Source organism: Equus przewalskii, chromosome 30, assembly GCF_037783145.1.
Source record: "Equus przewalskii isolate Varuska chromosome 30, EquPr2, whole genome shotgun sequence".
Classification (NCBI taxonomy): domain Eukaryota; kingdom Metazoa; phylum Chordata; class Mammalia; order Perissodactyla; family Equidae; genus Equus; species Equus przewalskii.
This window is the reverse complement of record NC_091860.1, coordinates 21388688-21403918: the sequence shown is the minus strand read 5'-3', so window position 1 is coordinate 21403918 and position 15231 is coordinate 21388688. Positions and strand designations below refer to the sequence as shown.

Below are 15231 nucleotides of genomic sequence, written 5' to 3'. Positions count from 1 at the left end.
GAGTGGTGAGGAAATAAGTAGAAAAAGCAGACGTGTCACAGAAGGTCTACCCTCTAGTCCAAGCTGTGTAAAATATATACTCTTTCTGAATCTTGGTTTTCTTATCTGTAAAAAGGACAGTGGTGACTTCCTTACCTGGCCCCCCACCTAGTTGTTGGGTGGATAATGGAGATAATGCATACTGCTGTGGAGATAATGCAAGGGTATGTTGTTACTAGATATAGATACTCCAACATGTCGGTCATCCCCGCAGACCCTAGCAATGGAAGGTGTGGACTGGAAATTTTACTGATTCAAGAGAGTGCTTGCTTTCTTGGCCAAAATGTTCTACTTATATAAAAGTGACTTTTTAAAAGGACATTTTCAATGTGCTTTAGAAAAATCTACTTCCAAGGATTCTTTTTTCATTCATATCAGGTCTTTTACTTCCGTTATCATCAGAGCCACCATGGTTACCTTAAGTTAGGGCAGATCAGGTGATCTCACTCTTTAGTTCAGCATTTTGGCTGTTTATGATAATAGTCTTTCAGCGTGAAGTCTGCTGAGCTTCTATTTTCTTCTAAGATCTACAATTCCCTCATTATTTGCTTTCAACTTTTCTAAAAAAATTTCCGCCTTTCTCTAGCATCTTCCATCTACCAGCTTCTGTGATGAAGTTATGAAATGCTCTGGAAGAACAGCACGTTTCAGACATTCTCTCCTACTAGTATTTTGTTTTCCCTCAAAGCGTCCTTTCTCTTATGTGTGATATACCTTCCCCCCATGCCTCCTGTCTTTGCTGTCACATCACTTCCTTCATGTTCGCAATGGTGGCCGTTACACCCAGTGGGGATTAGGTGGTGGAGCTGCGCGAAGTCTCTTTTCGGGGGCAAGACGACTGGAGAAGCCGGGGAGTTCAAAGCTGTGCACTCTTCCTTGCGTCTTGCAGGCTGTTCTCATGAAAACTTTGCTAGAGCTGATTTTCCTTCTGCCCCTCCTGTGGCCTTCCTTCTGTAGTGGCGCTCTCTGCAGTAGAATGTTGATGGGTATACGAGAAGTAATGGGTATAGCTGATGGTACAAGATGGAAGGAGTAGGTCAACTGGTGGTGGCTGCAAGAAGAAAAGGACTGTTTTAGTATCTTTGAAAGCTGCTTGGATCAGCCTAACCCTTCTAGAAAATCCTATAACAAGCAGATTTGGGGCAGGGAAGGGGAGCAGTGAGAGGGTGGTTGTTTTTATTCCTGTTATTATTTGAAAGCGATTCGTTCCAATTTGAAATCCTAAATTTCTCCGTCCCTTACGTTCATTTTCTTTCCTTCTCCTCCATGATTTAGGTTCACGGTGATGCTTCTTTCTGTGGTCAAGGGATTGTTCCTGAAACATTTACGCTCTCTAATCTCCCACATTTCAGAATTGGTGGGAGTGTCCATTTGATCGTCAATAACCAGCTGGGTTACACCACTCCGGCAGAAAGAGGGAGGTCTTCCTTATACTGTAGTGATATCGGTATGTAACACGGGGAGAAGCTGATGGTCAGACCAGCAGTTCCCACAGAATCTTCTAGTTCACTCAGAACAGTGAGCCTCACTGGCTACCCCATTTTTAATTTTGGATCAGATATGGTCAGTAGTCACCAACAGTGTTAAGTTAATATTCCTTCTAATGTCTGAGCGTGATCTTAAAATCCAAGGAAATAAGACAGAAGTGGAACTTAGAGGATGAAGTCTCAAATTGCTCAAGTATCCGGTTGAATGATCTGGCGGAAACCAGAGATCAGCACCACTAGTACAACACCGCAGTAACTGTCTTTAGGAGTCAGACTGGGAGTACCCAAGACCTTAGTCGAAAAGGATGTTTTTAACCAGTACATCTGACTAAGTGGTCTGATGTGAAATCAGGTGTGAAAAAGCTAAGCTGACTTGTTTTCACCTGGAAATTGGCAGCATTAAGAGAAAGGCAGGGCTTTTATTACCCGTTCTCTAATGCACAGAGTTACAAGAACTGTTAGATGGTAGGAACTGTTCTGTTTTTACACCCAGATCCTGGCCTGGATGCCTTTTGTCTCTGTGAATTTTTTTGTGACCAGTTTGATACAGATGCTGAAAATACATTCTATGAATTTTCTTTGGAGAAAATCCATTTTTTCCTAGGATAAATCCTTTAATAAACCTTTTATCTCAGAAGGAAAGATAATAGTAGTAATGACAATAACAAAATAAATATTAGTTATTGTGAACCGGGCACTGTTAAGCACTTCATATGCAGTAACTCATTTAACCTTTGGGATACCACTAGAGGTGGGAGCCATTATCCTACTTTTATAGACAAGGAGACTGGGATCCATCACCTTGCCAGGGTCCCACAATAAGTCACAGAGCTGGGATGTGAACTCATTCTTGTCGGCTGGACTCCAAAACGTGGGTTCTTAACAACCAAGCCAAACTACCTCCGAGGATGTGCCTCCCTACGCAGGCAACAGGACTTGGAGGTGGGCTAATGTCATTTGGGGCTAACCGGCCTGCTTCACCTCCATCTTCTCTGCTTCAGGGAAGCTTGTGGGCTGCGCCATCGTCCACGTCAATGGAGATAGCCCAGAGGAAGTGGTTCGTGCCACCCGGCTGGCATTTGAGTACCAGCGCCGGTTCCGGAAGGATGTGATTGTTGATTTGTTATGCTACAGGCAGTGGGGCCACAACGAGCTAGATGAGCCCTTCTTTACCAACCCAGTCATGTACAAAATCATCAGGTACAACTACAAACCTTCGTTTAATATGCCCTCTTACCCACAGTGCTCGGGCTATTTTTATTTTTATTATTCTTTTTTTGAGGTATGCTATTTTTGGGAGAAAGCTTGGTCCTCAGCTAACATCCATTGCCAATCTTCCTCCTTTTTTCTTCCCCCAAAGTGCCAGTACATAGTTGTATATCCTAATTGTAAGTCCTTCTAGTTCTTCTATGTGGGATGCCACCACAGCGTGGCCTGATGTGATGAGTGGTGTGTAGGTGTGCGCCCAGCATCCCAATCACTGAACCCCAGCCTCCGAAGCAGAGCATGTGAACTTAACCACTACACCACTAGGCTGGCCTCACACTATTACTTTTATTAGACACTCTCAGGTTGGACAGACCACCTTTCCTGGTTTCCATGGGACGTGAAACTCTCAATGCTAAAACTGGGACAGTCCTGGGCAAACTGGAATGGTCACCCTCGGGGTCTCAAGAAAGCTCCCCACCTTCTTCAAACTCTACATGTTTCCTTGATGAGTAGACAAAGGGCAACTTAACAACCTCGCTTAGCAGATGGGAAGACTGAAGGAGGAAGACGTAGGCAGCACCTTGCCCGAGCTACTTAGCATGGCTTTGACAGAGTTGGAAACAGCCTTCGTGAGTCACTTCTGCAAACTACAGTTGTGGACCTGCTTTGTGCCTTGGCAAGAGGTGACATGATGGATTTTAAGGAATGTTTAGAACTGTGCTATCCAATACAGAAGCCACTAACCATAAGTGGCTGTTGAGCACTTAAAATGTGGCTAGTCCTGATGGAGATGTGCTGTAAGCATAATATACACACCAGATTTCAAAGACTTAGTGTGAAAAAAAGAACGGAAACTACTTCAATAATAATTTTTATATTAAGTATTGGAGTGATATTTTGTGTCTACTGAGTTAAATAAATATATTATTAAAATTAATTCCTCCTGTTTCTTTTTACCTTTTCTAATGTGACCACTAGGAAATTCTCAATTACACATTGGCTTGCATTGTATTTCTATTGCACAGCGCTGAGTCAGAAGTTAATGTGTCGGAGAGGAACGTGTTTCTTTGGAATTTCCTTCTGAGATACTAGAAAGTAAAATAGATCCTCCCCCCCACTTTATTCCCTCATAAATATAAATTAAAGAAGAGGAATAAATTTGGGGACATTGATGGGTCTTTCTGGTCATAGGTAGCAGACGCCTCTTGAAAGAACAAATCTGGGCTCTCTGAATTTAGCTGCTGAATGACTTGATGTGGCTCAGGCCCCATTAAAAAAAGTCTATCCTGCCTAGGTCTCACTTTTGTCAGGATTAAACATAATAATACATGTGAACAGACTTTATAGTTTAAAGTATTATGTGAATGTAGAGTGGCATTGTTATTATTGTCAAACCCAGGTACTGATTAGTGTAGTTACAGGATTATTAAAGCTACCTGAAAAGATGTTGGCCACTTTGGGTTCAATGCTTTTTGAAATAAAGGGGTACTGAGTGAGTAGATAATGTAGATCAGTCTTGTAAATAACTGTCCAGAATTTACCAACTCATAGAAAAACCCTACTACTCATTATTTCTACCTGGATGTAGACACAAGCCTATAAAGATAATTTTATTTTTTCTTGCTTGCCTGGAAGAGGTTGTTACTCACCACTGCCTTTTAAAAAAAGTAATGCATTAGGGGTTGGCTTGGTGGCTTAGTGTTGAGTTTGCACGCTCCGCTTTGGCGGCCCGGGGTTCGCAGGTTTGTATCCTGGGTGCGGACCTAGCACTGCTCATCAAGCCACGCTGTGGCGGCATCCCACATAAAATAGAGGAAGATTGGCACGAATGTTAGCTGAGGGCCAATCTTCCTCACTGAAAAAAAAAATGCACTAGAGTGAAAGTCACATGATATAAAATGGACCCTTTTAAAGTGAGCAATTCAGTGGCCTTTTGTGCGTCCACAATGTTGTGCAACCACCTCCGCTATCTAGTTCTAAAATATTTCCCGCATGCCTTTTTATAGCGATGGCACTTTACAGTGTCTTTGACAATGACTATAGTCTCTCTTCGATTTTTACAAGGTTGATTTTTTCCCCCTCTTTCTTACGCAGAGCCCGGAAGAGCATCCCAGATACGTATGCAGAGCACCTCATTGCCAGTGGACTCATGACCCAGGAGGAGGTGTCAGAAATCAAAGCCTCCTACTATGCAAAGTTGAATGACCATTTAACCAACATGGCGCACTACAGCCCCCCGGCCACCAACCTGCAGGCCCACTGGCAGGGCCTGGTTCAGCCGGAAGCTTGCATTACCACCTGGAACACAGGTGTGCCACTGGACCTTCTGCGGTTTATTGGCGGGAAGTCTGTGGAGGTGCCGGAGGAGCTCCAGATGCACAGTCACCTTCTGAAGGTGTATGCTCAGGTAGGGAGCAATGAACTCTCCAGTCAGTTTGTTCTTGTGCAGCAAAGGGACTGGTGTTGGTCTGGTCTTTTTTGGTTGACTAATTCCTTTGACAAATATTTATTGTGTGTCATCAGGTTCTAGGAACTGATCCTAGCGGTGTTTTGGTACTGATAGTCAATTAATTCAGATTTTTTCTATGTCTGTTTTTCCTCCACTTATTTACTTATTCATTCATTCATTCATACCTGTTAATATGTTACATGTACATGTACTACACACACATTATTAAAAATACAGCAATACAGGGGCCGGCCCGTGGTATAGCAGTTAAGTTTGCATGCTCTGCCTTGGTGGTCCAGGGTTTGCCGGTTCGGATCCTGGGTGCGGACCTATACACCACTTATCAAGCCATGCTGTAGTGGCATCCCACATATAAAGCAGAGGAAGATGAGCACAGATGTTAATTTAGGGCAAAAAGAGAAGTATTGGTAGCAGATGTTAGCTCAGCTCAGGGCTAATCTTCCTAAAAAATTAATCAAAAAAAATACAGCAATACGGGAATGCCTGTTTTGATTTTTCTGACCAGTGAGCAGAAAACATTTCCATTCTTTTGAGTGGCTGAAGTTGAATAAACAAAAATCAACCCCTGAAGACAACCATTTGGACCCTTAAACATGTTGAGGTTTTACACGTTGTCTCATGTTGGATATTGATTGACAAACCCTCCCGGGTTACCTGGCATTCGAGGGGTTTTCTGGAACATGTGACTCTCTGTGCTAAAGCCAGAGAGCAAGGAGTTAAAGACCTTCATCTTTCCTGAACTTGGATGAAGACGCTCTGCCCTCTGAATTATTGTTAAAGCACTAAGTTCCTTTTTAAGTTCTTATAGGGTTAGCGACCAGCAAACTCTGTACTCGGCATCCAGCTGAAGGCGTAGAATATTACACACACGGTTCCCTGTGTAGCCCTTCCTGGTCCAGCTCCTCTCATTCACTGCGGGGTTAACCCCTGACCTGAGGGCGGGTGTTTTTCCTGTTTTAAGCAGCATATAATGGCAGTCGTACTCTCATATATCCTTCTGCACTTTCTGTTTAATTTCACATTATGTTTTTGATACTTACCATTGCTGCCTTACATTTTTTTGAACCCAGTGTGAAAAAACTATATGGACTCTTAGAAGGTTCTTTTTTCCTCCCCTTCAATTTTACAGTCCAGAATGGAGAAGGTGATGGATGGAACCAAGTTAGACTGGGCCACAGCAGAAGCTCTGGCCTTGGGCTCGTTACTTGCTCAAGGTAAGAAGTCTCTGTTTAGCTGCACAGCTGGGAGGGGATGCTTCATATGACATTTGTTATATGTGACCCCTGCGGTTCTGAATTACCGCTACCTCCTATTGTTTTCATTGACTAGAGAGGTTCTAAAATGTGTTAACTTTTCGTATCTGACAATATGATTTAATCTTAATATAAGTCCTGTTGACAACCTTCATCAGAGAATAGACGATAGAGCAATTATTCCTGAGAAACAAACGGCTCAGAGCTGGATATTTTGATATTTTCCCCTAAAAATTCTAGGGCAAATGATGACTCTCCGTTCTTATACAATCTCACCTTGACTACAGACTTTTGAACATAGGACAGGCATATTTTAGTAAGGATTGTCTATTATCTTAAGGAAAATTCTCAGGATGAGCTGGTGTATAAGAATTCAAGGTCACCATGCCTTCTTATTTCTAGGTTATTCATGGGAATCTGGATTTTTTTTTCCCTTCTTGCTTGCCTAAGGTTTTAATGTCCGTCTGAGTGGCCAAGATGTTGGCCGTGGAACTTTTAGTCAGAGGCATGCAATGGTTGTTTGCCAGAAGACAGATGACACCTATATTCCTCTGAACCATATGGACCCTAATCAGAAGGGGTTTCTAGAGGTACGATGTTTTAATGTCTGTTATAAAACCCAGGAACTGATGATCATAGTTACAGGATTCTTAAAGCAACTAGAAACAGATGTCAGCAACTTTGGGTTCAATACTTACTGAAATAAAGGGGTGCTGAGTGGGTGGAGAATGTAGGTCTATACACTTGAAATGGAAGTAACATACTAGTGAGTAGACCAGAGCTATTTTACTCTGGCTACTTATCTGTGATCTTGCAAATGTCAAGTGTATGTTCATTTTATCAGTTCAAAATTGACAGTATAACATGCGTGTTGCTGAATTCATTAAAGTAAGCCAAAGATGTAGATAATAAGCCAACATATCTTGCCTACTTAACAAAAAAAAAGAAACCCACTTCCTCAGGGTTACCTTATTCTCTAACGTTTGTGGGCTTGATGAATATATCTATTACCATGTATTTCTGTGTGCCAGTCACTGAGCTGTACTCGTTAGAGTCAAGGGCAGCGGGTGTGTCTTTTCATTTCTTTCTCTCCAACAACTAGCATAGTGCCTGGCGCATGCTGTTTATTACCATAAATTATCCTTTAAGGTACAGTCAGTGGCACATTGTCCTTTTTCTTACTCTAGCCCTGTGTTGGAGGGTGTAATCTTGAGTTCACTGATACTCAGTATTTATTAAGAAATTCACTTGTCAAAGCGAAATTCCAGGGGTATTTCTTAAAGGACGTACAGCTTATATTTTCTTTAAATTAGTCTAAAATCCACCCCTGGATGAAGTCAGACTGGTGATCTAGATACTGAAATGTTTAGTATTCCCCCACCCCAATATCTTTTATTGTATCGTGATTTGATCTATAGTATCAATTAACTTTTTTTTTTTTTTTAAAGATTTTATTTTTTCCTTTTTCTCCCCAAAGCCCCCCGGTACATAGTTGTGTATTCTTCGTTGTGGGTTCTTTTATTTGTGGCATGTGGGACGCTGCCTCAGCATAGTCTGATGAGCAGTGCCATGTCCGCGCCCAGGATTCCAACTAATGAAACACTGGGCCGCGTGCTGCGGAGTGCGCGAACTTAACCACTCGGCCACGGGGCCAGCCCCTCAATTAACTTTTAATATTGCTATTTAAAAAGCCTCAGTTAAACGCCTTGCATCCGCTCTGAGGAACCTGTCAGAGATTTCATTGATTATCATAAACCGTGTCCTTTATATGAAGGCCCCTGGAGAAACTCCTGCTTGAGCTTGGTTTGTCTTTATTGTGTGTACACCGTGAATTCTGCAACTGACCAGCATTCCCTTATACACAACGGCTGCTATAAAATCAGAAAATAAAACAATGAATATATGCACTTTTCAAAAAATAATAGTGATGACTTCTAGGAATGGGTGGAGGCCATGGCAGCCTCAGTGACAAATGACTAGGTCACCAGATTGCTTTTCCCCAACTCCCTTCTGTGTCTCAATCTTTATTTATCTTCTTGTTCCCCACTTGCATTTAAATTATCATGTTGTATATCATGGATATTTACAAGCCATATTAAATACTTTTTGGAATAAATGAAAGCATTAATAGATTCAAGAAAATAAGGTAGTTAAGTGTATAAAGTATAGTAGATGCATAGGAGAAGGAGCAGCCAATCTACTTGAGGGAAGTCCAGAAAAGCTTGGGAGAGGAAGCCAGATTTGAGCTGGGACTTGAAGGACCTTAGGAATTGCCTAGTCTCATTTAGGGAGAACATTCTAGGTGGACATGATAGAACATATAAAAGCTGTGAAGCAAGAGGACCTGACATATTGCTCAGGGAACTACAAAGAGCTTCATAGGACTGGAGTTTAAGCTGCCAAGTGGATACAGGAGTTAAAAAAAAAGGGACACTGGCCAGATAGGACTACCCACATTGTGAAAGACTTTGAATGTGTTGTAAAAGAGAAGCCAGGGAGGAATTTGGAATAGGTAATCAGATTTTCGTATTAGAAAGAGCACTCCTGATAATACTTTGGAAGCCCGAGTTGAAGGAGGAGGAAACTTAGGACAGTTTCTAAGGAGGCTGCTCAGTGATCTGGGCAGGAAATCACAGGGATGTGAATTAGGGCAATGGCAGTACAGACGGGAGATGGGGCCTTGAGAACCATTCAGAAAACAGAAGCTTTAGGACTTAGTGGTAGATAGAGGGAGTGAAGAAGAGAGACTAGCCTCAATTATCTCCTAGCTTCCTAACTTGGACAGCTGGTATATAAGGTGGCATTCACCCAAATAGAGAGTAAAGAGAGGGGACAGGCTTAGTAAGGAAAGGTGATGGATTCAGTTTTGGACTTTTGACTTTGAAGTGGCTCAAGGACGTAGAGATTTCTATCAGGGAATTAGACATGTATCTCTGGAGTTAATGAAGAAACATGGTCTTAAGATATAGATTTGGAAGTAATCAGGGTGTAGGAGTGTTTGAAACCACAGCGGTGGAAGAATCTCCCTGAGAGAGCAGAATGAGAAGAGGACCAAGGGATAGGGTCCTGGGAAAAACAACATTTAAGGGGCTGGCAGAGGATAAGGATATCCCAAAAGAGCATCCAGAAAGGCAGGAAGACTGAGTCATTGTGTCATCGAAGGCAAGGAGGGAGGAGTCAGATAAGAGAAAGAATAACATAGTCATTGGATTTGGTACCTAGAAGGTCAAAGGGTGACCTCATGTAGAGCTATGTCAGTGGAGTGAGGTGACGTAATTGATGCTCTGTGCAAGTGTAGTCAGACTTCACGCATCTTCACAGGACGCATGTTCACAAAATGGCAGCATTAGCATGATCTGAGGGTGGAGTTTTTAGCTTCTTGACATCAAAACATCACTTATTGGGCATCTGCGCGGGCCCAGTTAGTGAGTTGGTGGTCTCAACTGGCCTGAACTGGACAAGGGGGGGGTCCTAATTCCTGAAAAACAGCTCGAACACCCATTACCATGGTGACCCAGGCTCCAGGGAGATCTTATCTGTAGGAGCCTAGTGGGAGTCAGACAGCATATTGCCTCAGCAGCACAGTTAACAATGGGCGGGTAAACAGTTAAAAGCTGTATTCAGTAGTTACAAAAAAGAAAAACAACTTTAGTTACTAGCTACCTGATCATCAGTGGCTACCTGTTTACTGGTTTCACAAACATCACCACTGTCTAATTTCAGAACATTTTCGTCACCCCAAAAAGACACCCCATACCCCTTAGCAGTCACTTCCCATTCCTTCCTCCCCACCAGCTGCTGGCAACCACTAATCTACTTTCTGTTTCTATTGATTTGCCTATTTTGGCCTTTTCATGTAAATAGAATCATACAATATGTAGCCTTTTGTGACTGGCTTCTTGCACTTAGCATCATGTTTTCAAGGTCCATCCATGTTGTAGCATGGGTCACTATTTCATTCTTTTTTTATTGCCAAATAATGTTCTATAAATATGTAACTTTAAAAGATATTTTTTAGACAAATTTTGAAATAAACATAAAATTACAAAAAAGTTGCATGTATAATACAAAGGCCCTTTTTCTTACTCTGAAATCTATGCCAACCTGATGCCCTAGATGTGTATTTCCTACATCACCACCGTACAAGCATCTAGGCCAGGAAATTAACACAGAGACATGACTGCCATCTTGGCTTCAAACCCAGTTCAGAAACATGTTGCCTTTACTTGTCACATCTCTTTAGCCTCTTCAGAGATGTAATTTTGTGTCCTGCTTTTTTAATCTTAACATGTGGTGATGATTCTTTTGCTTTATCATGCAAATAGGATCTTAGAAGAATGGATTCTAACCAAAGATAGGCGTTGTTTTGGGTAAACTTCCCTCCTTTGTTTTGTGATATTTCTTAAACAGCTTGTATGACACTGTTTGACTCTCAGCTCCATAGGTGGGTCATTTGAGAAGTTAATTTTGCTTCTCCTTGAAGAAAATTTTTTTTTTAATCTTAAATTCCAACTGCTCATTGCTGGTATGTAGGAAAGCAATTGACTTTCGTCTATTAACCTTGTATTCTGCAACCTTGCTGTGGTCTCTTATGGATCACTTTTCTTTTTCCTCCCCAAAGCCCTAGTATGTAGTTGTACACCCTCGTTGTAAGTCCTTCTAGTTCTTCAATGTGGGGTGCTGTCACAGCATGGCTTGATGAGCCGTGTGTAGGTCCACGCCCAGGATCCCAACTGGAGAACCCTGGGCCACTGAAGCAGAGCGTGCGGACTTAACCACTATGCAATCAGGCCGGCCCCTGAAGAAAACCTTTTTCTTTTTCATTCTTTTTTTGTTTTTAATTTTTTTTTTTTTAAGATTGCCACCTGAGCTAACAACTGTTGCCAATCTTTTTTTTTTTCTTCTTCTTCTCCCAAAAGCCCCCCAGTACATAGTTGTATACTTCAGTTGTGAGTGCCTCTGGCTGTGCCATGTGGGATGCCACCCCAGCATGGCCCAATGAGCAGAGCCATGTCCACGCCCAGGATCCTAACTGGCGAAACTCTGGGCCGCCAAAGTGGAGCGTGTAAACTTAACCACTCGGCCCTGGGGCTGACTCCCTGAAGAAAATTTTTAATGCCCATGTTCCAATCTCTTTTATCTCTTTCTCTCTTTGTCCGCACTTTTTCCATATGCATCACTCATAGAGAGCGGTAGATCTCCTTTCTCAAAGGAATGTGGAGATGAACGAAAACCCAGCTCCCCTCTCCACCCGCCTCCCTTTGAGAGGTGTGTATAAATGTGATGCTTTACCTTTCCTGCCTCAGGGTCGCGTCCTCCCTTGCGTGACCGTGCTCCTGTTCTCTTCCTCGCATTAGGTGAGCAACAGCCCGCTGTCAGAAGAGGCTGTCCTGGGATTTGAGTACGGGATGAGCATCGAAAGCCCTAAGTTACTGCCCCTCTGGGAGGCTCAGTTTGGGGATTTCTTCAATGGTGCCCAGATCATCTTTGACACGTTCATCTCTGGAGGTTGGTGTTGGCATACGGGTGTGTAGTGGACACATAGCACCAGGCTGACGGGGGCAAATGAGCGCAAAGGGGCCATAGCTGCTGGTGAGACTCCTGTGCACCAGACGGATTGTGCTGTCATCCATTGGGATGGGTAGCTGTCAGACAGTTAAATTGGCGGCTGGAGGGCTGGGGGCCATTTAGCAACTGTGCAGGGAGCACCTTCCCATCTTTGGGGAATGTGCTTGACTGTAGGGAGCAGTGTGCGCACCTGCCAGCTCTGAGGTCCTTTAACTTTCGGGTCTGCCCCTGCGGTATGTTGAGTGAGTGTGGGATGAATCACAAGTAGGCAATGGTGACATAGTGAGGATTGGCGATCAGAGTGAGTGGCAGCCTTGACGATCCACTTCCCTCCGTCCAGGGACACTCAAGGATCTGCAAGTTGAAAGTTGTGCATCTTTATTATTTTTAATCATCATTTACAAAAGCAGTACCTGCTTCTTGTAAAAATTCAAAGTCTGTGAAGTACAAGTCTGAGTCTCCCCCAGGCCCTCAGCCCATTTTCCGGGGGTAGCCGCTCTTGCATTTTGAGTGCGCCCTTCAGAGCCTCGCTGTGGTTGCGTTTCTCTGTAACTTTGTAGCTGTGAGGAAGAAAAGCTCCTTGAGGAGACTGGGCTTTGATATGTGCAGAGAGATTCTTCTCAGTGTCTGTGCCCTCAGTTTGAGGACAGTGGCCTGTGTGGGAAGTGGTGCTGTGAAGGCAGATAGGAGCTGCCCAGCCTGGGAGGTGGAATCAGAGTGGCACGTGCTGTCCTAGAAGCCGGGACGTTCGCCTTTGAGTTTGTCTTCCACTTCCTGAAGCCCCAGTGCACGTGTCGTTGTAGGGTTTCAGCAGTAGGATGGATATTTTCCCCCTATGTATGGGTTAACAGTGCTAGAAAGTGCGTGCAGTAAAAACGGTTTTAGGGGCTCAGGCAGCAAACTAACATCTGATTCTACCCAAGTCCATCAGACTGTGCATTTTGTTCCTGCTTCATAGAGTCCTTACTCCCTACCACGTGCTTTTCCAGGAGAGGCCAAGTGGCTCCTCCAGAGCGGCATTGTTATTCTCCTTCCACACGGGTATGACGGGGCTGGACCTGAGCACTCCTCTTGTCGCATAGAACGTTTCTTGCAGGTACGTCCAATGTCTTATGGATTCCAAGAAATGTTTTCCTGCTTCCTAGGTGCTTGGAAATAGAACTACCTCCTGCAGATACTGAATGTGCACCTTAAACTGGAAGACGTTGTAGTATTTGAATGAAACAGATCTAATGCAATGTCAGTATTCCCTGGAAACATGATGCGTTGGGTATAATAGTATCACGCTTTTATGGCAATTAAAATGATTCCTATGTGGCAAGGATGAGTTGTTCCTAAACCAGGCTGATCACTGGAATCATCTAGGGAGCTTTTTTTTTTTGGAAGATCAGCCCTGAGTTAATATCCGCCAACAGTCCTCCTCTTTTTGCTGAGGAAGATTGTCCCTGAGCTAACATCTGTGCCCGTCATCCTCTCTTATATGTGGGATGCTGCCTCAGCATGACTCGATAAGCAGTATGTAGGTCCATACCTGGGATCCAAACTGGTGAACCCCAGGCCACTGAAGCAGAGCATGCGAACTTAACCCCTATGCTACCAGGCTGGCCCCTAGGGAGCTTTTCATGAAAATTCAAGGACCCATGCCAGATCAGATTCTTAGGAATGAGGCCTAGGAATCTCTATTTTCATTAAAAATTTTTTTTCACTTAATAATGGTATTTTCATAAAATGATTCGTGATCATTAAAAAATTTTAGGGGCTGGCCCAGTGGCACAGCGGTTGAGTTCACACATTCCACTTTGGTGGCCTGGGGTTTGCTGGTTCAGATCCTGGGTGTGGACCTGGGCACCACTGGGCAAGCCATGCTGTGGTAGGCGTCCCACATATAAAATAGAGGAAGATGGGCACAGATGTTAGCTCAGGGCCAGTCTTCCTCAGCAAAAAGAAGAGGATTGGCAGGATGTGTTAGCTCATCTTCCTCAAAAAAGGCCTAATCTTCCTCAAAAAATTTTTTTTAAATAACCATTGTTATCACTTGGTGAGAATCATTACCAATGTCTCTTTATGCATATGACTTACTAATATTTTATTTTGAAAATTTCCAAACATACAGAACAGTTGAAAAAATTTTACAGTGGAGATTCATATGCCAACCCCCTAGATTCTACTGTTAATATTTTGTTATGCTTGTTTTATCACGTATCTACTCATCTATCGTCCCTCTATCGATCCATAAATCCATATTATTTTATGATGTATTTCAGAATAAATGGAGACCCTGTACATCACCCTAAGTACATACATATCATTAATTATTTTAGCATATTTGCAGATAAAATATATAGATAGATGATGGATTGGTAGAAACGTAGATAGAACAGTAAATAGATGGATAGTGATATATTAGATAATGACACAGAGAAATGATTTTATAAAGCAGATTACAGAAATAAATTGCAAGTAAATTAAAGACCTGCATGAGAAGTACAAAACTATGCTTTTTGAAAGAATTATAGGAAACGAGTACGTGGAAGATACAGGTGATATTTAAGGTCATAAGTCTGGATGAAATCATCAAAGGAGTGGTTACAGATAGAAGAGAGAAGTTGTCCCAAAACTGAGCCCTGGGATAGTCAAACAGTGAGAGGCTGCAGAGAAGAAGAAAGGAGACTGAGAAGGAGCAACCAGTGAGGTTGCAGGAAGGTCCTAGAAAGCAAGTGGAGAAAACGTATCAAGAATGAGGGAATATCAAGGTCAATTCAGATGAGGACTGAGAATAAGCCATTGGATTTAGCATTGAAGAGTTCATTTGGTGGTTGGTAACTGTAGTTTAGATGGTGTGGTGTGGGCCAAATCTGATTGGAAGGTATTTAGGAGTATATGGAAGGAGGAAAGTTTAAATAACTCTTTTGAGGAGTTTTGCTGCAAATAGAACAAGGTAATGGGGCGTAGTTGATGGGGAAATTTGTGTCAAAGATAGGAGAAATAACAGCATGTTTGTATGCTGATAGGAATGATCCAGTAGAGAAGAAAATGATGACGCAAGAGAGAGGGTAGAATGACTGGAGTGATTGCTTTGAGTGGGCACGATGGGATGGCGTCCGCGGCATCAGGGATTGGCTGAGATTTTGAGAGGATCATGGTGGGTTCATCTCTGGTGATAACCGGGAGGCAGAAAATATGGGTGCAGGTGATAGAACTTGTG

At 42.9% G+C, this 15231-nt stretch overlaps 1 protein-coding gene across 3 annotated transcripts in view; it reads left to right on the top strand.

Moving 5' to 3' along the window:
• The window catches only part of DHTKD1 (dehydrogenase E1 and transketolase domain containing 1), a 47766-nt gene that overhangs the window by 18994 nt on the left and 13541 nt on the right, over positions 1-15231 (top strand). For 2 of the 3 annotated variants that reach the window (XM_070601231.1, XM_070601233.1), the window contains exons 6-12: positions 1315-1486; positions 2528-2726; positions 4830-5142; positions 6335-6419; positions 6909-7048; positions 11816-11966; positions 13016-13122. In XM_070601231.1, the coding sequence (XP_070457332.1) occupies positions 1315-1486; positions 2528-2726; positions 4830-5142; positions 6335-6419; positions 6909-7048; positions 11816-11966; positions 13016-13122 (1167 nt within the window). The remainder of the gene's footprint in view (positions 1-1314; positions 1487-2527; positions 2727-4829; positions 5143-6334; positions 6420-6908; positions 7049-11815; positions 11967-13015; positions 13123-15231) is intronic. The other variant, XM_070601232.1, reaches the window with a different exon arrangement.